Source organism: Mastigoproctus giganteus, chromosome 9, assembly GCF_048544385.1.
Source record: "Mastigoproctus giganteus isolate SK-2022 chromosome 9, ASM4854438v1, whole genome shotgun sequence".
In the NCBI taxonomy this organism is placed as follows: domain Eukaryota; kingdom Metazoa; phylum Arthropoda; class Arachnida; order Uropygi; family Thelyphonidae; genus Mastigoproctus; species Mastigoproctus giganteus.
This window is the reverse complement of record NC_143583.1, coordinates 99,719,709-99,744,593: the sequence shown is the minus strand read 5'-3', so window position 1 is coordinate 99,744,593 and position 24,885 is coordinate 99,719,709. Positions and strand designations below refer to the sequence as shown.

The window sequence follows — 24,885 nt, the reverse complement described above, 5'->3', positions numbered from 1 at the left end:
AAACTACTGTCAGGGAAATGGGTAACATTTTTTGTAATAAAGATAGGTAGTTCAGAATCAGGAGCATGTTTGCTAGGAGCAACAACTAATGTGCTAAACAACAGTAGTGAAGTAATATTAATTGGGGGGGGGGGGAATGTTTAGAACAGGGCTAGAAGATGAAGTTGAGGCTGGATATCATATGGTAACAAGAAACAGCAAGAGAATTTCATGGGGAAAAATCCATAATAAAGCAGAAAGTTTTTATTATTTTTTTTTTAATAATATATTGGATTGGCAACTTTATTAATATAATTAGTATACTAACACTAACTCAGGACTGTCCAGAAGTAAGACATAAAGAAAAAGCTAAAGTACCATGAAGGCTTCTGCTATGTTGATGCTATTATTAAATTGACTAATTCTGTCACAGCATCTGAAAAATATTTTCATGCCATAAGAGAAACAAAGAACAGTAATTAAATGGCAATACAACAGGACCTTTATTGACGAAAAATTTCAATTTCTTTAAAAGAAAAAAAAAAAAAAAAAAAAAGACTATCATTGGGGAGGAACCATCTACATCTGCTTAAAATTTATAGTATTAATATTTGCCACATTAAAATTCATTGTTTAAAACATTATATTATTCATTTTCTACTTGACACTTTATATTCAATTTTGGTTTGAATGTAAACATTCTCATCATAAGTTTATTTTTTACATTTATATCCTAATACCACTAAATTAAAAAAATTCTGTATATTGCAGGTAAATCTGCTTGTTTTTCATGAGCTATAACCTGAAAATATTTATATATAATTCCCATCTATTAGTCTGAATTAGGGAGGTTTTACTGTGGCAAATACACAGACAACAAATGCACAAAGGTGGTTTTCCCTGAAGGCTTTTACAAAGTTTAGAGGGTATATATATATATATATATACCCTCTAAACCATAGACAGCAGTCCAACCTACACATAAAATATCAATTTGAACATTGCAATATTAATATTTTTTAGTAAATAACACAAAAATGAGCTTGCAGCAACAGCTCAGAATCATTTGTGACTGAAGAGTTTCTTTACCATTATAATGGAAAAATATGTGACCTTGATAATTAATATAAAGTAAATTGTATTTTACTAAAAAATATTTTCATTCGATCAATGTTAATGTCTATTTTGTCAAATGGCTCAACTACTGATCAAGTAAAATCTTATATTTATTTTTAAACACACTGACCTGTCAGAAGATGCATGGGTATAGCAGACTATTTGATTAATTTATACTTGTTTAAAAATAGGACGGGTGATTATCAAAGGAAATTTGTTTATAATCTCCAAGACAGATATGCAATAAGAGAAGTGCTAATAATTTCACTGGTACAACAGAAACACAGTAGTACTCAATTAATAACAGGATGCACATTTTTTGTAGATGTGCAGATTCAAACATCCACTGTGTACCAGTAAACATGAATGATAACACAAGATCATGTCCAACCCCTTTATGACAAGGCTTTTAGTGCCTTTCAGAAACAGTCTGATCACTGATAACTAAGGGTGATGTATGTCAGTATTTTCATGTGCCTGGAAATTTGATGTTTCATAAAAGCCACAATTTGGTTTTTTGTTCTCCTGTTATGAAAGATTAATATCATGGCAGGTTTGTTATTATTTTTAAAGCTATTTCCTGTTCCAGTTTCTTATAGAAAAATTAGTGCTTATTCATAATTTTAAAGATATACAGATCATAAAAAGTCAGATCTGACTGCCATTATGCTAACTTAAGGTATAAAATTACAAGGTAAACAATGGTCAAAGTTTGTTAATTTTAGACCATGGTTAATCAATAGACATTTCTGAAAATAACTGTTGTAGCCTTTTTCACCTTACTTGTGTGTGTGTGTGTGTGTGTGTGTGTGTGTCATACAAGTACATATTAAATGTTTAAAGGACAGGAAATAGTTGTTACCCCAACACCCATATTATCATATCATAAAATGAAAAACACAGTGCCTGCTAATCACTTATCTAAAACTAGAAGATTTAACAAAACCAAGGAAGCTTACCTGATGAGCATAAATAGTATCATATATCATAGTCCACGATATGCAAGCTACATATAAAGGCAGAATAGCTAACCAATTGCAGGAACCATAGACAGCAGTCCAACCCATTAAAGCACCCCAGTTAAAAGTCAAACCTGGGGAATAATTGTAATGAATGAATTATTTTATTTGTTCTTGTTAGACAGCAATTATAAAAGAAAACTGAACTTATGCAGAGAAAAAGAGCTGAAGTCTGTTCACAGACACCACATGGGCTGCAACAGTCATAAGAAATACTAACATAAATGTCACTAAAGTAAATAACCTATGTACACCCCTGGTAGACTGTGTGCAAATTACCTCTCCTCTAGGATCACTTCATATTATCTCACTTTACTGCAGACAGGTGTGATTTTTGGCCCAGAACTCAGTACCTCCAACTGCTTTAAACATATTACCTGGATCTAAAATTCTAGTTTCAATGGATGCTAACTAGATCACCCTTATGGCACAGCCACACAACAGATAAAAGTGGAACTCACAATGGGCAAGAAATGTAGGACTTGTTAGCTTCCTCCCCATTCAAAATCATAACCAGCCACACAATCTTGCAATGTACAGTAGTACTTTGTATGAAAGTGTGATTGACATGACTGGCATAAGTAACAGTCATCACAGTGGTTTGTAGACTTCTGCCAAATCATGGGAATTGCAAATAGCATAGCCTTCTTTTTATCATTTTTCCACAATCTCAATGCTTCAACAGGTTTGGCAAACTTTACGTTGTGCCCACTGTTTATCTTGGTGACCGGTTTCACTCCAAAATAAGCACAATACACTTTTTTTTTTTACAAATTCTGTAACATCTTGTCTTTGCTTGAGGACTACATAACTTCCACAAATACAAAAAATAAGTTTAGATTGTTCAAACACTTGTGTGAAGACATCTTACTCACGTTTCAGCACAAGTTTGACACAACCTAAAAAATGAAATTAGCTCACACTTATAAACACTGCTGCATGCAGTTCTCAGGGTCAAAAAAAACAATTTAAGGCAGTAATGCTGACATGTGGAGATTAATGGGCACCTTCCTTCTTCAGAAATAACAATCTAGATATGAAGAGATCTTTTAACACGTGCAAAATAGTTGAAAATGCTATGAACTGTTAATGGGCGATCTAAAACAAAAAGAAAGCAAGCTGCAGTTCACTCTGGATTCCACCTTTACCTCTGAGGGAGGTCAACCTTCAAAATCTGCTGCTGAGACCGTGGTGAGGAAATATTTCTTCAAGTTCAAGCCTAGCACTTTTCATCTAGCTCTGAGGGAGGTCAACCTTCAAAATCTGCTGCTGAGGAAATATTTCTTCAAGTTCAAGCCTAGCACTTTTCATCTAGAGGATCTGTATCACAGGCTGTTATTGTAAATAATGTAAATAGAGTAGTTAATGTTTAATAATTTTAAGGTAATATTTCTTGCATGTTCTTGTTTATAAGTGTGTGCATATTATTGCATGATACAGCCACTCCCCGACTTACGTAAGGGTTGTGTTCCATGGAACTCTACGAAAGTCGAATTTTACGTATATCGGAATTTCGATAAAGGCTTATGCAGCACTCAACAACTATGCACGCTGAATTTGATTGAAGCAAAAACAAAGTGTTCGACAAACATGCAAATAGAATTATTTATTTGATTTTTTTTTATCTCATGCACAGGAAAAATTACAAAAGTGTACAAAATTACAAAAAGAGAGAGGATACAGGCATAATGTCAGCAAGTTTTACCTTTCGAGCATTGTTACCAGAATTAACTCTCCAGCTGATAAACACACCTGTGTAGAAGTTGAGTGCAGTGGAGATTTAGAAGGGGTTTTTTCCAACACATCACAAAATTTCTCTGCAGCTGCAGAATCAGCACTGGCAACTTCACTGCATATTTTAATGTTTTGGAAACCAGCGCAATGCTTGAACCTATTAAACCACCCATTGCTTGCCACGAACTTGGCTTGGGGTTCACCGTACTTATCCTTAATATTTTCATAAATACTTCTTGCTTTTGCTTGAATGACCATTGGACTCAAGGGGCACTTGCTTCTGAATCTGATTTTCCATCCATATTATTAATAGCATCTTCGATATAACACCTGAATGCTGTTTTGTGATCACTGTTGATCTTAAATGCATCAATCTTTTAACATGTTCTTTTATATGCACACCGTCCCTTAAAATAGTATTCCCTCTTGAAGCAGTGAGACCTAATTCCATGCAATAGATGATAAACTTTGTCTTGCTTCGTACTTCTTAATTAATCATCTTCATTTCTAAATCAATTTTGTTTCATTTCCTAGCACTGCCAGCACTTTCACTTTCCACTGATCCCTTTTCCCCTCACCATTGTAATAAGTAAATAGGAATGAAGAGAAGATTCTGAAAATTTATTTATGTTTTTTATATGATTGAAGATTTCAGTGAAGGGGAACTCATTTCACTATAATACCGTAACGTAAAAACTCACAGAATTCCAGTTATTGGTATTATCACAAATCCAATAAGATAGAGTTTACTACCCATTTATAATAGATTGCACTAACAGAAAAGCCCAATGTACCGGAAAGTGCAAATTGTTTTTATTGTTTTTATGGTTGTGACCTCCAGAAATGTGTTTTAGAAAAATATCACTAAGGTGTTCAAAATTGATTCTTATATTATGATAATGATCATAATATAAGTTGCAGCATGCATTTAAAATACATTTATCTTATCACAATTTTTGATTGTGAAAATTATCAAGTTTGAAACACTGTGCAAGCATCCAATTTTTCCAACACTCAGAAAAATCTGCTTCTGAAACAATGGAAATGGATTGCCAGTTTTAGGGAGAGCAGTCAGGTTCCCCATAAGTCATAATTCTGTGTTTTTCAGCCTGCACAACATGCAAAAAAGTGGCCTACAAACACGCTTTTATGGACAAAATCACCTATATCGTTAGGAGCAACAAGCTCTAGTGCCATTTAAAATAATAATCTGAATCTCATACTACCATGTTTGAATAACTTTGTACATTCAATGAAGGAAGAGAAATTTTAGCAGATGATGGCCATGCTGGAAGACTTAACTGCTCATATGCCAAAAAAAAATGAAACAGCCAGACAACTCATGCATCAAAACGCATTGTGTGAATATTTATAAACTTTCAAGAGCTTTAAATATGCATCGGGATGCTCAGCACATAATGACACTGATGCTTACCAACAATTAATGAAACAGGCAGATGGAAATTTGAGGGATTCTCATAATGGGATCTTATGATGATCAATTTTCCTAGAGTCCACTGCCATAGGTGAGACTTGGTGTTTAGTCTATGAGCCACAAACAAAGTTTGTATCACTGACTTGGAAACAGCCTCATTTTCTGGAATAAAAAAAATTTCGACAAGACAGTTTGAAAGTGATGCTAAGTGTTTTTTGACCATCATACACTATATGAATTCATTCCTTAAGGAGCAATACTCTGAATAAGGAAAGATAAATACACGTATTGCACCAACCGTGAGAGGCAATTCAGCAAAACAATACTCATTCATGATCTAGCTTCTGCCTCTCTTCTTTGGGGAGAATTAATCCTTGCTTGTTGTTTGTTTGTTTGTTGTTTGGTTTTTAGGAGCATTAGCAACTAAGGCCATATTGCTCCGGGAATATGCGGTGGTCATTCCCTGACCTTTCCACAACCTCCATATTTGGTGGTGATGGGCTCGAACCCTGGTCTAATCAAGAAGCGTGTGCTATGCACTGCTGCTCCTTCCCACCTGGCTACGGAGGCGTCTTAATCCTTGCGTGTATATATTTCCTGAAAACTAAATCTTCAGAAATTCAAGGTCTAATATCAAAAAGTTTTGTCTTTTTGGCCTCCAGTACTTAAGTGATTTATGGTTCTAATGTACTTACACTATAGTTTCAATAAACTTTTGTTTGGGATTACACAGAAAAGCACATAGCATACTTACCTAATATAATCTGTGGCCAGTAAGTAATTCGTTTCATTAATGGATATATGGCAACAAGACCCAGAGAGCTTATGCCCAAAAGAATGCTGTAAAAACGTAAAAAAATAACTGTTGCTGAAATAAACTACATAAATAAATAAAATAATTCAAAATTATTAGAGTAATTTTAACTATAGAATTACTTCCCACACACAATTTTGGTAATTTTATTTTTAATCTCTCACATTATATGATAAAAGGAAGTTTTAAAAACTAAGCAGAAATATAAAATAAACTGAACAAATCTAAGTGAAAGAAAATTTTTTTGAATTTTTGAAAAAATTACAAAAATTTCTGAGCTTTTCACATAACATTCTTATTACTTTCAATGCGAATAAGTGAAAAGCATAGATGATCATTTGGCCCCAACTTCACAGAAGATAAAAATGTTTGATTATCTTAGATTGCATGCAATAAATCATAATAACAGGTGGAAAATAGTTTAAAATGGAACTTATAAAGACATAAAAATAATTATTTTAAAGAACAATTATAGACTCAATTCTAATACTATATTATACAAGATCAAAAAGCAATATTTGAAACAATAGTCTTGTTATCCAAACAATTTCCCAACCAACTGCACATTCAAAAATCAGGGCCCCAAAAACCAAAAAAGGAAGCAAACCAAAATTCCATGTTAAGTTTCTACAGCAAGAGAAATTAAACTTTTTACTGTTTAAAAAAATAATAAATGATGGAGATTGAAAGCGAATATTATACTAAAGAAATACTAAAATTTTATAAAGTAAGGTAAACAAAATGAATTTAAAATAAGGCAAAAAAAGTAATAAAATACAAAAACTATAATGAAATGGGTAGCAAGTTTCTCTGTATGCTATCCCAACCTAGCAAAACAAAACGTGGAATAAATCAGTGTCAGTAATGATGCAGATTTGAAAATGAAAAACATCAGTGTCATAAAAAAATGTTGCCAACTAGGATATTAGAATGAGATCACAATTTTAGGAGAAAAGAAGCCTAAAAGGTATAGAAAAAATAAATTGAAAATTAAAACAAGAAAACCCAAGTTGGTTAATGCATGCAGTGCATAATTCAATTTTTCTGTGATTAACAGAAATGAAAAAGAAAATATAGTCACCTCTTTATCAATTAATTACTAAGATAATAGCTTTGTAGATAATACTTAATAAACCGTTACAGTTTTACGTTCTACAAACTTGGCCATTTAGTTTAATTATAACTGTATAACATTACTCTCCTCCTGGCATTTTTTTAACAGTGCTCTCTCTCACTCTCTCTCTCAAACTGCAAATTGAATGAAGAATATGCACAATTATAGACACAATATACCAAACCTACCTCATAGCCTTAGTTTGTTTAGTCACACACACACACACACACACACACACACACACACACACACACACACACTCTTTTTCTCACAAACAACCCTTCTAAGTACACGCTCGAGGTGAGAGGTCCTTTAGGCACCTCAGATCACAACTTGGTGATTGTCTCTTCTCCAATGGGGCCTTTATCTCATGGCTATTCCCAACCTCTTATTGTTTCGCATTACAAGAATGCAAAATGGGATGAACTGCGAGATTTCTTTTTTTCTTTTTCTTGGTCGAATTACTCTTTCAAAATTTCTGATGTCAACATTTGCTCAGATCATGTCAGTGAAATTATTCTTGCAGGAATCGAATCCTTTATCCCACACTCCACTTTAAAATCTTGTGCTTTATCTAAACCTTGGTTTTCCAATAAATGTGCTAAGGCTGTTCAAGAGAAGAAGGTTGCATATCGTAATTGGCTTGTTTCTAATTCTTCAGTTTCATTTTCTGCCTACACCAAAGCTAGCAACAATTGTAAAGCAGTTATTAATCAGTCCAAACTAGAATTTGAACAGGCTAAGAGTAGAAAACTTGCTTCTTGCCCTAATGGTAGCCGAGCATTCTGGCCTCTTGCCAAAGCTATTGGCCACAACTTTTGCCCATCTCTGCTCCCACTTCTGTCCAAACCAGATGGTTCTGTTGTCACTTCAGCCAAGGATAAAGCTGACCTGCTAGCCTCCCATTTTACTTCCAACTCACGTATTAATGATTTTGGTTAAACACCTCCCACCATTCCCAACACACTCCATTCAATGCCTCCTGTGGTTTTCCATCAAAAGGATGTCAGAAGGATTTTGATGAATCTTGATGCTAAGAAAGCTCCAGGTCCCAATGGTATTTCTCCACTTGTTCTTCAAACCTGTGCTCCTGAATTTACTCCTGTTCTTTGCCGCCTGTTTTCGCTTTCTTATTCCAAAGGCATTTTTCCTTCTGCTTGTAAATTTGCTAATATCCAGTGAGTTCCTAAAAAGGGTGACAAATCCCTCCCATCCAGTTATCACCCCATTGCAATTACTTCTTCTCTTTCTAAAGTAATGGAGAAATCAATTAACCGCCAACTATTAAACTACGTAGAAACCTTCTGTCTGATCAACGATCGCCAGTATGAATATTCCATCAGTGTTGACCCATGTTACCCATTTATGGACTAATTCAATGGAAAAGTTCGGTGAAACACAAACAGTTGCTTTGATATCTCAAAGATTTTTGATCATGTTTGGCATAAAGGACTTCTAAACAAGCTTCCATCTTATGGTTTTCCAACTCTTTTTTGTAATTGGATATCCAGTTTTCTCTCTGATCACTCACTGAGAGTGATCGTAGATGGCTCTCTGTCTCTAACTTCTCCACTAATACCAGTGTCCACCAAGGTTCAGTTCTTTCCCCCACTCTTTTCCTCTTGTATATTAATGACCTTCTTCCATTGACTGGAAATCCTATCCATAGTTTTGCCAATGATAGCACATTGCATTCCACTTTCCATTTTGAGAAATCTTGCCCTGCTCAATCAGCTTCAACATCTCGAAAATCTGCTACCAATTTCTTAAATGCCGATCTCCAGATAATTCTCCAGTGGGGCAAAGACAACTTAGTTGATTTCAATCCTTCTAAAACTCAGTCTTCTCTTATCTCGCAAAAAGGATTCTTCTGCTCCTAGGCTTATCTTTGGTGACACTCCAATTTCTAGGCAACATGATATATTTCTTTTGGGGATTACCCTGATTTCTAATCTCTCTTGGCACAAGCACATTACAAATATTGCTTCCTCTGCATCTAAAAAACTTGGTTTTCTCTTTCGCTCTTGGCGTTACTTTTGTTCCAAACAGCTGTTCACTCTGTACAAATCGCAAATCTGCCCTACCATGGAATATCGTTCCCCCAAAACCTCTCTCAGCTTCTTGATTCCATTCAGAAGAGGACAGTTAGGTTAATTAATGATTCATCTCTAAAGGGTCTCATAGATGTACTGTTTCTGCTGCATGCCTCTTCTACAGATATTTCCATGGGCACTGTTCTTCTGAATTGGCTTCTATAATTTCCGCTCTCTCTTTCAAAACAGTCCGAACACGTGCCGCCACCAGCCAACATCCATTTACTGTCCAACTTCAAACTCACAGAACCAACTTTTTATCTTCCTCATTTATTTATTCAACTGCTGTTTTCTGGAACAACCTTCCTTCTTATGTATTTCTTGAAAATTACAGTCTACAGAAGTTCAAGTCCAATGTCAACAAATATCTTTCATCTTCTCAACCTCCAACCCAAGCAAGGTTCTAAGTACTATTGGCTTTAATACCTCTTGTGTTTCGGGTTTACATAAACCCTTCCCTTTACCCCTGATGGTAGTTACCTCTTTGAGTAAATCCCACTTCAGCACACTGTGATCACTGCCACCTAGTGGTTCCTTTATCTGCAGATTCTTAATGCATGAAAAATCACTACTGATAATCAGATCAAGAGTATTACTCCTAGTTGCCTTCCTAACATTCTGCTGTAAAAAACAGTCATCCAATAAATCCACAAAAGCCTTGCCAGTTTGTAAGTGACCAACCCACAAATTCCAGTCAATCTCTGGGAAATTAAAATCCCCCATTATAAGACACACTGATTTACTGGCCCACTATTTCTCTGCACAACTGCTCATTATACTCATCAGATTCATTAGGCCTATAACACACACCTACTCTCATTTTTCCTTTCCCAGTGCTTATGTCACACCAAACAGACTCAACATTGCATTGTCCACCAACATCAATTGGATGCACTTCCTTAGATTTTGTGTTTCTTAACTAACAGCATAACCCCTCCTCCCTTCCTGTCTTATCCTTTCTGTACGCATTGCACTCCCCAAATTCTAATTCTGCACTGCTTATGTCTGTGTGACACTCTCTGATATCCCAACAATATCTGCCTTTGATGTCTTGACTAGCACTTCAACCTCATTAAATTTATTAACTGTACTCCTAGCATTGATATACATGCAAGTATATTTGCACCTGTCTCTACTCTTAGTTACCCTAATACAGCACATGTATTTACTTGTTCCACTATGAATCCCAGAAGTCCTGGAAATCCCCATTGCCTTGCTTTCTAGGCTGCTGCTCAATTGCATTTCAATACAAGCAGTGCAAGAATCACTTTCACCTCTGCCAGTGGCTACTGTTAATCAATTAGTCCGTGTATATCTCATATGTATATATGTCAAAGTCCCTTCTGAAGTTAAAACCTGTGCCTCTACCTTTAACTACTGCAACATCTTTTTTCATCTTCCAATTGACAATTGCATGATCCCTTCCTGACAATGGTTCCTCTACTTTAAGCCCTGTGATGTCATCTGATTTGTTAGTAATGATGAAATTAAGAATATTCTCACCCCTAGTACTTTCTCTAACATGCTGGTACAAATAATAATCATCTAGTGTGTTTAAAAATATTTTTCTCCATTGCAAGTTTTCCTCCCACTTATTCCAATCAATCTGGGGAAGATTAAAGTCTGCCCATAAGACATTTGCACTTGCCTACCTATTCCAACTGCATGTAAAGACTTTTTTTCAACATTAACCTTTACTTGTTAAGTAATTCCGCCAGTCTCCTTCTCTTAAAATCATTAGTGCCAATGTGTGCAACAATATCACCCTTTGTGCCCTTAAAAGATAATATCTGCTCTACAATGTCATCAACCTTTTCCCCTGGCAGACATACCCTGATCCTGTTCCACCTATCCTTTTTGCACAATATGTTCCCCGTTTACCTGACAACAGAGTCACCAACAACAACTAGTTCCTTTGGGACCAGCGCATTCTGCCTTGGGGGTTGGCGTTGTGTTATGTGATGTTCAAGTGCAAGCTCTTGCATTGATGTGGGCAGCTGAGAGCTTGATGGGGCCCCTCAATTTAAATCCTTCAAGCTCTCATATAGGCCCATAACAATGCTGAGTTGGTGTCCAATTTCCTCACACTCTTTACATCGTGCACACATAAAAACATTCCCCTTGGCAATATCATGTCCCGATTTTGCTCCACAAAAATCAAACAAGCAGTGCATTTCAAAAGGCTGTGATTCAGAGGACAACCGCCCCCTCAGTTCTCCCCTGAGCCACAGCACTCCCATTAGTTTGAGCCTTTTGCTTTGCTGCTCTGGTCTGAGTCATGATTTCTATTCAATTTCAAATAAAATTCCAATACAAAATATAAACCTAAACTTATATCCCAATGCAGTTATAACACTATATACAGGGTGTCTCAAAAATATTGGTACAAATGTTTAGGGGAGGTAGGTAACATCTAAAGGAATGTGAATTGCATAGGAACCCATAACCGAAAACGTCACGGGAAAGTAGTAGCAGAGCACAAGAAGCAGAAATGGCACAAGACAGTAATTAGTGACAAACATTTATTTGACATAATATTAACAATGGCGTACAAGATGGATGCATTTCATGATGTTATAACAGATGCTCAAAGGTTCCACCATTAGATGCGATGCATGCGTGACACCGACGTAGCATGGATTGGTGGACACGGTCAAACACACCTGGAGTTTCTTTGACAGGAGCAGCAGCGCAGACGAGTCTCGCCACGAGATCCATTTCCGTCTCCACAGGCGATTCATACACGATAGATTTGAGGGCCCCCCACAGAAAGAAATCAAGGCTTGATAAATCAGGTGAGCATGGGGGCCAGGAAACGGGTCCACCATGGCCAATCCATCGACGCCCAAAACGCCTGTTCAAATAGTCACGAACTCACCTTCCATAATGGGCAGGCACCCCGTCATGTTGAAATCAAATGTTGCGTCTCACATTTGCTGAAACATCGTCAAGTAACCCTGGTAGAACTTGTTCAAGAAAGATCCGATATTTAGTGGAGTTCATGCGGGGTGGTAACAGGTATGGGCTGACTAAGCAGTCACCGACCATACCTACCCACACATTTATTGCGAAGCGATGTTGTGCTGCATGGGGGCGCACACAGTGTGGTTTGTTGTGAGCCCACAAATGAGCATTGCGCTGATTGAATAAGCCTTCCAGAGTGAAATAAGTTATAGGCTGGAAAATTCAAGTCTTGACCACTTTTTTGGAGAAACCACTGCACAAAAGCCACACGTGCAGGAGGATCTTGGGGGAGCAGTAACTGAACCCTTTGGAGATGAAAGGAGTGTAAGGAATCATCGTGCCAGACACGCTGTAAACTGCAACGAGACACTCCTAAGGCAGAGGCAATGGCACATGTGCTGGTAGTAGGATTATTCTGGACGGCATTGAACACATTTTCTTCCATGGCGGGAGTTTGCATCGAACGTGGTCTGCCCGCACTACTCTTGTTACCTCTAAATGACCCATAATCGCACAAATTTTGATGCACGTGTGCAAACAAACAGTGGTCCCGTACATGTCTGTCTGGGAAGCATTCTCGATAAATTCGTTGAGCGGCTCGGCCATTGCCCTCTGCTAATCCATACACTAGGTGCATGTCTGCCAGCTCAGTTTGTATATCGATGCATGCTCTTCGTGCAGTGACTACTGCTTGAATGAGTAAACCAGAAATTTTCCCTCTCGCGAACTGATGAACAGCGCCATCTACCGACTTACGGTGACATTTATGGTTATGGGTTCCTATGCGATTCACATTCCTTTAGATGTTACCTACCTCCCCTAAACGTTTGTACCAATATTTTTGAGACACCCTGTATATGTAGTTTAGTATTGAATATTATCTCCAAGTTACATTTGAGACTTTCTTATCTCCTGTCAAGTTATATGTATTAATTTATAATGTTACGTTTGTAAAAACTAGGTATATTTATAACTAGGTATACATATTTAGTAAAAACTAAATATGTATTTAGTTAAAAAAGCACAATTTAATTGATGTAAATCAGTATGAAATTTAATAAGATTAGTAAATTTTACTGATTATTGATACTATACTATATTGATACTATACTCGCTATCTAGTTTTCTGTTAAACCTTATGCTACCTAGTTTTCCGTTATCTAGTTCGGGGTACACATTGTATTGTATAACAATGGCAGCAAGTTATGAATGGTAAATCTACAGACACGAAGTATTAATTACTTTCAAAATCGCACTATCTAAATTCTAAATTTTACACGAATTAAAAATTGGTATATATATACACAACACCAGAACAGTACAGGAGACTTATAAACAATATTAAGAATGCATAAGCTAATTCAATTCATTCATTTCATTTCAGCACTAAGCTAATTCAATAATGCATATTTTAATTATTGATTGATGGTATAGTTGTTATACTTGACTCGTATAACATAAAACTTTGATTTATCATATGCATATTAATTTATGATTGAATATTCACAGAATTTGATTATCTTTATTCCACCATATTGTGAAATTGAGGGAGGAGAGGAGACTTTACAGATATTAAAATAAATGAAGATGAGAAAATACAGGGAGTGCAGAAATGAAGTATCCAAGATCTCTCAAGGGATGCACCAACTCAATAAAATAAAAGTAATAAGAAAGAACTAAAATTTTTCTTAATCAATCAAGAAACTTTAACAAAATTGAATGAATTTAGCACCTTGAAAATATGGATGATAAAAAATACCAAAATGCACATTCAATTACGATATTTCTTTTTCTCTTGATTAGACTGAATTCATATCTAGACTACTAACAACTGAGAAGCCAGAACAGACTTTGTAATACCTGTGAAATGAAGATAACACTAGAAATGTGGAACAAACACCTGTGCATTACTACTGAATAATTATTTGTTGCTAGCATTGTCTGTTTGCATTTCAAAATACACACGTGTATACAGAACTGCCAAAGGATAACACTTGAAACAAAAAAGGGAAAAACATGTGATCATAATAATTAGTGGCCACAAGCAATGTTGTACACTAATCTTGTTTTACTTCCAAAACATAAAATTCTGTGTATGATATTTGAATTAATATATAAATTGGCAATAAACTTCCAATATACCAGAAAAGATGACAAACTACAAGATAAAAAAAAATAATGAAATAATATAGAAATTGATATGATATGATATGATATGATATAACTTTGATTTCTTGTTATAAAATAATAAAAGTACATTATTTCAAGCACTTTACCAGTCCCAGTTCAACTGTAACAAAGTAAACAATGCTAAAGCCATCTTGCCTACAAGAAATATCACAGCATCCTGCAGAGTTATTTCACCTGAAGCTAAAGGACGAAACTTGGTTCTCTCAACCTGAAAATTTAGGTTACATAATATTAACAAAAACAAATAATTATGTGACTGTCCTAGAAGTTAAACTAATTAAATGAAGTATACAAATTTTACATATTTTTAGGAAGAAAAATATGCATAAGAAAATAAACTATTCTAACACTTGATACATCATGATACATAATTTTCATAAATGAGCATTATGTTACAAACCCTTCACCAGGTTGGTGTGCATATGAACAAGAACCTGGCAACAGGTTTGTGATGCAATGCTCATTTATTAAAATTATTTATTGTGGTGTACAATATGTTAGAATAGTTTTTCTTGATGGCTATCAACATGGAAAAAAAAAAAAAAAAAAATTCTCATTTAAAGACAAGATTAAAACAAAATATTATTTTTGGTTGCTATTATAAACTGACAATAAAACAAATAGTATTTTACATTAACAAATTATGAATGTTAACTAACGCCATGACAGCATAAAAAAATTCATCATTCTGCTATAAGTTACCACAACCCATTATTTACCCTTAAAAAATAATATAAGTTGGTAATTGTGAGTATCTCTTCTGAGATACTTAAATGAAGATAGAAGGTTAGACATGGAAATAAATAACAGAATAAGGTAATGAATAAAAAAAAAGCAAGTGAATTTTATTTTGAGAAAAGAGAAATTAGTAAAAACAAAATCTGCTGCCCATAAAACAGCTTTTAAGCCTATTTCAATCTATGGAGTTGAGGGCTAGATAAGTAGCTCACATCTGGTGAGTTATGGGCTTGGCAAACCCAGGGTCCTGAGCTGGACATCATCATTCTTCTTTCTTGCTTGCTTTTCTACACACACACACACACTCTCTCTCTCTCTCTCTCTCTCTCTCTCTCTCTCTCTCTCTCTCTCACACAGGATTTTTTTTTTTTTTTTTTTTGGCTAATGCATAATGCAGCATAAGCCTCAGGCTTCCTTGCATCTTGAGGAGGAGAAGAAGAAAGAAGAAGAAGAAGAAAAAGAAGAAGAAATAAAGGGAATGATCAAAAATTAGAATCTTCAGAAATGAGTTTTAAAAAAAATAATAAATTTTTGTTTTAAAAAAAAAAGGTCTAACATATGGAAGCAATGACAAAACCATATTACAAGTGAAAAAATAAAGAACTTTGGATTAATAAATATCCAACTAAAAGTTAAGCAAAGCAACTTAGGGAGATGTGGGCATACAGAAAGGATGGAAGGGAAATCAGCAAAACAGGTATTTGAAGCAAAAAATGAATGGTAAAAGGCTCAGAGCCTGAGAGGAAGTGGGATCAATGATGCCAAGCAAGCTTTAGAAGAAAGAGGGCTTATCATATATTATAACTAGGGCTAAAGATATAACAGTATATAGTAAGAAAAGGATATAACAACATGGAAAAAATATAGTGAATGGAAAGCTGATAGCCCAGGACTTATTTGTGCTACCAAACTTCTATACACAGACTGCATAACATATTTGGTTGATGGTGTTGATACGCAAGTTACATTTCTTCCTTTAGCAAACTAAAAAAATAAATAAAAAGACACCCAATCTTGTGAAAATTAGATATTTTTTAAATTTAAAATATTTTAAAGTTTAATTTTTTTTAAACATGAAACATCTAACTTTTGACAGAATAGAGTCAAGTTTTGTGAAAACTATTTGGTATGTTTTATAAATTTTACTTCCTTTCATAAAGGAAATAATTAAAGCTTTAACATGAAGTATGAATAATACTAATTAAACCATGTGAATTTGTTATCAAGCAAATTTTATTGAATAAGAAGGATATACAAAGAATAAGAAGGATAGGACACTCACAACGCATCACAGACATTTTGGAATTCCACACTGATTATTTTCATCCAGCTTCCATGGGCAAAACTTCAGAGAAAACTAAGTTTTTTTTTTTTTTTTTTTATAAATAATCATTTTCAGTCCTATAACACTGGAAATGAAAAACATTTCTGTTCTTCTATATAATCCTATTCTGCAAATTTCCATATTCTTCATGGAACAGTTAGAAAATGCTATTTTATCTACTCAATTTACATTGCAACTATACGGAGACTGAAAAAATATAATTTTAACAATACATAGGATAAATTCAGTAAATTTAAAATTCATGCATATTTTACAATATAAATTATTTATATGCAATTTATTATTTAAAAATTGCATAGAATATTATATGTAATATTTTGCATATAAATAATAAAAGCAAGAAAGCTTATACAGCATCAACAAAAAAAAAAAAAAAATTCCCATCAAATTTATGGTCTAGGAATGTTTTGTTCAGAGCATCGCACACCTACAAGCTCCAATGAAGTGGTGCTCCATCTTCTGGAAGATTAGGTTGGGCTGTAGGTGTGCAACTGAGGAAATGCATATTGTTCCAGCATGGCTAGGTATGTGATATCCTCCAAAAAGAAAGGTATGACAATCACATCCTTCTTTAGACCAGACCAGACCACACCACACATTCACTTTTGAGCTGTCTTGAATGTGGATACAGTGTGGATTTTCAGAATCCAACACACACAAGCACCTGCAGTTAACTTTTCCTGAAATGTGAAATGCTGCCTTGTCAAAAAACATAACTTGAGAATCTAACACAGTTGTTTTATATTATAGAAATCTAGATTCCATTACTCAAGAAATCATGGTTTTGGTCGATGCAATCAAGAATACAGATAGTGAGAATCAAGAACTAGATAGCGTAATACAAAGCACTGTATTAGAAATCCGTTAGCTCATTATAGTATTATCAATTAATAAAAAATAATATTAATCTTATTAAAATTCATTGTTAATTAAATTGTATTTAAATGGAAATCATGACCCAGACTAGAGCTGTGAAGCAAAGATCACAGACTAGTGAGTGCTGTGACTCGGGGAGCAACGAAGGGGCGATTCTCCAACGCATCACAGTCTCAAAAAATGTGCGAAATGTGAAACGTTTGCCGACCTTTCTAAAACAGCACATGATCTAGTCAAGGAGGATGCCTTTGTGTGTGCTAGGTGAATGGAGTGTCAAGAAATTAGGCCCCAACTCAGTGTTCTGATGGGTGTCTATGGGAGCTTGAGGTGTAGGGTAAATACCCTCGAAGAAATTAATATGAGGGGCCCATCAAGCTCTCAGCTGCCCAGCTCAATGACAGAGCTCACTCCTATGCATCAGGCAAAAGAGAGACAATCTCCAAAGCAGAATGCACTGTTCCCAAAGGAACTAGTTATTGAATATGTCAGGCAGATGGGGAATATACTATGCAAGAAGGATAGGTGGAACAGGATCAGCATATGTCTGCCAGGGGCAAAAGTTGATGACATTGTAGAGCAGATATCTTTTAAGGGCACAAAAGGTGATGTTGCTGTACACATTAGAACTAATGACATTAAGAGTAAGAGATCTGCAGATTTACTCAACAAGTACAGGTCAATGTTGAAAAAAAGTCGAGTTTGAGTTGAACGTGAAAGTGTCTGCAATTCTGCCCAGACACGATAGGAGGGAGTATATGATGAGAGCCTTGTGATCAATTCTGCCCTGGAGAGATTGTGCAACGCTCAAGGGGTAGAAATTTTTTTTCAGCCTGGTCTGTGCTTGTTGACAGGAGAGACTGCTTCTACAGGGATGGGGCACACTTAAATAGAAAGGTTGCAAGAATATTTTGTTGATGCTATTGAGGCAGCATTAGGTGGGTCGGAAAACTGCTAGCTTGGTGAGATACACGGACTAAAAGGTTAACGGTTAACGGTGGCTGCAGGTGATTCTTGCACTGTGATTCAATAGAAGCAGTGCAAGAATCACTGTGAAAGTGATTCTTGCACTGCTTCTATTAGAATGAGAAGCAGCCTGGAAAGCAAGGTAATGGAGATTTCCAGGACTGCTAGGAGTCATAGTGGAACAAGTAAATACATGGGCTGTGTTAGGGTAACTAAGAGTAGAAACGGATGCATGTATACTTGCATGTACACCAATGCTAGGAGTATAGTTAATAAATTTAATGAGCTTGAAGTGCTAGTCAAGACATCAAAGGCAGATATTGTTGGGATATCAGAGACATGGTGTCACAGAGATATAAGCAGTGCAGAATTGGTATTTGGGTAGTACAGTGTGTACAGGAAGAATAGACAGGACAGGAAGGGAGGAGGGGTTATGCTGTTAGTTAAGAAACAAAATCTAAGGAAGTGCATCCAATTGATATTGGTGGACAATGCAGTGTTGAGTCTGTTTGGTGTGAAATAAGCACTAGAGAAAGGAAAAAATGAGAGCAGGTGTGTGTTATAGGCCTAATGAATCTGATGAGTATAATGAGCAATTGTGGAGAGAAACAGAGTGGGCCAGTAAATCAGAATGTATTATAATGGGGGATTTTAACTTTCCAGATATTGACTGGAAGTTGTAGGTTGGTCACTCGCACACTAGCAAGACTTGTGTGGATTTACTGGATGACCGTTTTCTACAACAACATGTTCGAGAGGCAACCAGAGGGAGTAATACTCTTGATCTGATCATCAGCAGTGATTATTCATGCATTAAGAATTTGCAGATAAAGGTACCACTGGGTGACAGTGATCACAATGTACTGATGGGGGAATTACTTAAAGATGCAACTACCATCAAGGCTAAAGGGAAGGAGGCTTTTGCTTTCGTAAAGGTAACTACAGAGGTTTCAGACAGTTTTTAAATTCTGTACAGTGGGATCAACTGATGATGTTGTCAACATTGAATTCTAAATGGAAAGCCTTCAATGACTTAATTTTGGAGGTTACTAGGCTTTTCATTCCAACTAAGAAATATTGTTGAAGGTTCAGGCCTAAATGGATGTCAAATGAATTAATAAGGCTCATGGCAGAGAAGAAGAATGTATGGGATGCATATAAAGTATCAGATAACACAGAAGCCTATGGCAGGTATAAACTAGTCTGTAATCAAGTCACCAAGGAGATTAGGCAGGCAAAGGCAGATTATGAGAAATCTTTGGCAAAGGATGCAAAGAAAAACAGCAAAGAGTTCTTTACTTATGTAAACTCTAGAAGGAAAGGGATGAATCAGATTGAACCAATTAACATAGATGGGTTGACTACTGATGATCATGCTCAGGTAGCTTAAAAACTGAATGAGTATTTTGCATCTACATTCACACATGAGGAGTCATTCAATGAGGGGAGTGCTAGAAGTTTATCAAATGCTAACAGGGAGCTAAGTGATTTTTTAATAACTGAGAGCAAAGTGGAGGAGAAATTGTTGAAGTTAAACATAAGGAAGGCACCTGGGGTGGATGGGATCTATCTAGTTATATTAAAGGAGGCAGCAAAGGAAGTAAGCAAACCCTTAGCCAAAATTATGAGTGCTTCCTTGAACTCAGGGGAGGTCCCCATGGACTGGAGGTGTGGAAATGTATCACCAATTCACAAAGGGGGGGTTGAATGGTGACAAGTAACTATAGACCTGTCAGTTTAACTTGTGTTCCAGGGAAAATAATGGAATCACCGGTTAAAGAAGCATTGCAGGATCATCTAGACAAGACTGCAGTAATAGTTAAGACACAGCATAGGTTTGTTAAAGGGAGGTCTTCTCTGACCAATTTGATTGGATACTATGATGTGATCACAATGAAAAAAATAATTTTGATATCATATACTTGGATTTCAGAAAAGCTTTTGATACTGTTGCACATGGAAGACTGCTGTACAAGTTGTAGAGGTATGGCATTAAGGGTAAATTGCTACAATGAATAAAGGAATGGTTGAGTGGGAGAACGACAGAGTGGTAATCAATGGACACTGCTCTTCGTGGGCAAATGTTATTAGTGGAGTTCTGAGTTCCCCAGGGTTCGGTGTTGGGACCATTCTTGTTTTCTATATTTATCAATGATACTGATGAAGGTATATCAGGTTTAATGTCCAAGTTTGCAGATGATACAAAGGTTGGCAGGGTTGTTAACGAAAGTAGAGACAGTATGCTACTCCAACTGTATCTATTCAAGTTGAGAAAATGGGATGAGAAGTGGCAACTGAAGTTTAACATTGACAAATGCAAAGTACTGCATATGGGTAGCGATAACTGAAAAAAAATGTACTAACTTTGTGGTACTACACTCAGGGAATTGGAAAGTGTAAAAGAACTGAGGGTAATTGTGCAGTCAAATATGAAGTTCGCTGAGCAGTGCAGATGGGCTGCCAGGACAGGCCATGGAGTCTTGTCAATGATATATAGGAATTTTGCTAGCAGGGACAGGGAGGTGATTATCCCGTTATATAAGGTAATGATCTGCAGATAAATGAACCACTTGGTGGCAGTGATCACAGTGTGCTGAAGTGGGAGTTACTCAAAGAGGTAACTACCATTAGGGGTAAAGGGAAGGGGTATTGCTTTCGTAAAGGCGACTACAATGGACTGAGACAGTATTTAAATTCTATACAGTGGGATCAACTGATGATATTGCCAACAGCAAATTCAAAATGGGAAGCATTCAAAGAACTTATCGTGGAAGCTACTAGGCTTTACATACCAACTAAGAAATATTGTTCAAGGTTTAGGCCTAAATGGTTGTCAGATGAACTAATGAGGCATATGGCAGAGAAGAAAAATGCATGGGATACATACAAATTAACACGTGACACGGACGCCTATGATAGATACAAGTTGATCTGTAACCAAGTTACAAAGGAGGTTAGGCAGGCGAAGGCAGATTACGAGAGATCCTTGGCAAGGGATGCGAAGAAAAACAGCAAAGAGTTCTTTACTTATGTAAACTCTAGAAGGAAGGGGATGAATCAGATTGGTCCACTTGAGATCGATGGGTCAACTGTTGATGACCCTGCTCGGGTAGCTAACAAACTAAATGAATATTTTGCATCGACATTCACACATGAGGAGTTATTCAGCGAGGGGAATGCCAGAGGTGTATTCAACTCTAGCAGTAAGCTAGAGAATCTTGTAATAACTGAGAGCAAAGTGGAGGAGAAATTGTTGAAGATAAACACAAGAAAGGCACCTGGGGTGGATGGGATCTATCCAGTTATATTAAAGGAGGCAGCAAAGGAGGTAAGCAAACCCTTAGCCATAATTATGAGAGCTTCCTTGGACTCAGGGGAGGTACCCATTGACTGGAGATGTGCAAATGTGACCCCAATTCACAAAGGGGGATCAAAGGCTGACACAAGTAATTATAGACCTGTGAGTTTAACTTCTGTTCCCGGAAAATTAATGGAGGCACTGGTGAAAGAAGCACTGCAGGATCATCTAGACAAGACTTCAGTTATAGCTAGGACACAGCATGGTTTTGTTAAGGGGAAGTCTTGCCTGACCAATTTGATTGGATACTATGATGCAGTCACAAAAGAACTGGATGCAGGGAATAACTTTGATATTATATACTTGGATCTTAGAAAGGCTTTTGATACTGTTGCACATGGAAGACTGCTGCACAAATTGGAGCAGTGTGGCATTGGAGGCAAGTTGCTGCTATGGATAAAGGGGTGGTTGAGGGGGAGAAGACAGAGAGTGGTAATCAATGGACACTGCTCATCGTGGACTAATGTTATTAGTGGAGTCCCTCAGGGTTCAGTATTGGGGCCTTTATTGTTTTCTGTATTTATAAATGATATTGATGATGGTATATCAGGCTTAATGTCCAAGTTTGCAGACGATACGAAGGTTGGCAGGGTTGTCAAGGACACTACTGACACTATGCTGCTGCAACAGGATTTGGAAAGGTTGAGCAGATGGGCTTCGAGGTGGCAAATGAAGTTTAACATTGACAAATGTAAAGTACTACATATGGGAAACAGCAACCCCAGAGCAACGTATCAACTCTGTGGTACTACACTGACAGTGGTAGAGAATGAAAGGGACCTGGGGGTGGTGGTGCAGGCAGATATGAAGTTCTCTGAGCAGTGCAGACGAGCTGCAAGAGTAGCTCATGGTGTATTGTCAATGATATATAGGAATTTTTCTAGCAGGGATAAGGAGGTGATTATTCCCTTGTATAAGGCAATGGTCAGGCCACACCTAGAGTACTGTATACAGGCCTGGAGGCCTCATTTCAGGAAGGATGTAGAGCTGCTGGAACGAGTACAGAGAAGGGCAACTAGATTGGTGAATGGGACAAAGGGGTTCTCTTACGAAGAAAGGCTTAAGTTTTGCAAATTACAGTGTCTGGAAACTAGGCACCAGCGGGGTGATCTGATAGAGGTGTACAAAGCCTTGAATGGTTTGAGCATGCTCAATGCTGATGGGATTCTTCCTCTAGCTCAGAAAAATCACCTGAGAGGGCATAAATTCAAATTGAGGAAAGACAGATGTAGGATAGATGTGCGGAAATTTGCCTTTAGCCAGCGGGTGGTTGGTGGGTGGAACAGACTTCCATCCCTTGTCGTGGAAGTTGATAGCCTAAATAAGTTTAAGGCTCAGCTGGACAGGTATTTCGAACGAACAGAGGGGTGAAGTGGAAGTGGTTATTTTTATTTATTTATGTTACTTTTTTTTTTTTTTTTTTTTTGGCTGATGCTGCATAAGCTTGCTTTCTTGCATCAAATGCCTCTACTAATGCTAATGCTAATGCTAATGCTAATGATCAGGCCACACCTAGAGTACTGTGTACAGGTCTGGAGGCCTCATTTTAGGAAGGATGTAGAATTGCTAGAAGGAGTACAAAGAAGGGCAACAAGACTGATGAGGGAAACAAAGGGTGCTCTTACCAAGAAAGCTTTAAGTTCTGCAAACTGCAGTGCCTGGAGAATAGGTACCTGCAAGGTGTTCTGATTGAGGTGTATAAGGCCTTGAATGGGATGAGCAAGCTGAATGCTGACGGGATTCTTCCTCTTACTCAGACTAAGAACCTGAGGGGAAACAGTTTCAAATTGAGGAAAGATAGTTGTTGAATAGATGTGCGGAAATTTGCCTTTAGCCAGCGGGTAGTTGATTGGTGGAATGGGCTTCCATTTTTTGCTGTGGAAGCTAATAGCCTAAATAAATTTAAGGCTGAGCTGTATGTACAGGCATTTGGAACGAATGGAGGGGCGAAATGATTTTTTTTTTTTTTTTTTTGGCTAATGCTGGATAAGCTTGCTTTCTTGCATCGTATACCTCTAACTAATGATAATGCTAATATCAATAGTGAAGTTTTGTTGACATGGTTTGTCACTCAGTTTGATTTCTTAAACCATTTACAAATTATAGGTGTACAAATGCAACCTCTTATGTACGACCCTGAGCAAAGTTGCATGGGGTATGTTCAATTCCCTTGATGCATGACTGATTGATTTTCACGGGCTACAAACAAAGGCAGCACATACCTCTTCTGAGATGTTTGATGACCTCCTGCATGTTGCTTCTGCATGCTACTGGTGTTCAAAAATGTCCTGTACCATTTTGGCATAGACTTTGGATAAAATGCATCTTTCCTGAATATGTCTAAATTGCCCTTGAACCATTACAACAGATTTTCTCTCTGCAAACCCCACCACTGCCTACACTTTCTCATGCAGTGAAGCCACTTTTACACAAATGATGGCAGCATCGTGGCCTCAGTCATACCATGTTTCAAAACGCCAACAATGAAACTTGAGCATATTCCCCTCTACTGGCTCCCACTACATTGCCATAGGTACAACATGAATTTTAACCAACTTTTAAAATCAGGTATGTTCAAAAGGGATGCCCTATACTGCTATGACTTGTAAATGCTTGCAAATATTTATGTAGCTATTTCTCTCTTTGATAAATTATTATAATTTAACTCTTACCTTGGCATCTATATCCTTATCCCACATATCATTAATTATACATCCTGCACCTCTCATTAAGAAAGCACCTGTAGCAAATACTAACATTAAGGTCAAGTCTGGCAGATGTCCAGGTGAAGCTGCAAGTCCTAAACTCCAATAGCAAGGCCATAATAACAACCAGGATCCTGATGCCATGAGATATAGAAAAAATACAAGAATGAAAATATTTTATAATAATGCTATTCATTTAATCCAATTAATTCAAAATACAAGAATAAAAACTGCAAAATATTTTATAATAGTGCTATTCATTTAATCCATCAGATGTACATTGAAACTTGAGATTTTGGCACACATAGGTGTAAAAAACTGCTCACACATAAATGTATTGGATAGGAAGGGACAAGTATAAACACAGAGATAAGAAACAAATAATGAATTTTGACAAACCTTTTTTAAAAGTACTGATAAATATTAAACTTAAATGAACATA

At 36.5% G+C, this 24,885-nt stretch overlaps 1 protein-coding gene across 1 annotated transcript in view; it reads right to left on the bottom strand.

The window, feature by feature from the left end:
* The window catches only part of LOC150080588 (4-hydroxybenzoate polyprenyltransferase, mitochondrial-like), a 47,487-nt gene that overhangs the window by 18,782 nt on the left and 3,820 nt on the right, over window positions 1-24,885 (bottom strand). Inside the window, exons 2-5 of the mRNA XM_090382169.1 lie at window positions 24,411-24,577; window positions 14,545-14,666; window positions 6,038-6,123; window positions 2,055-2,188 (exon numbers count right to left, since the gene is read on the bottom strand). Of these exons, the coding sequence (XP_090238295.1) occupies window positions 2,055-2,188; window positions 6,038-6,123; window positions 14,545-14,666; window positions 24,411-24,577 (509 nt within the window). The remainder of the gene's footprint in view (window positions 1-2,054; window positions 2,189-6,037; window positions 6,124-14,544; window positions 14,667-24,410; window positions 24,578-24,885) is intronic.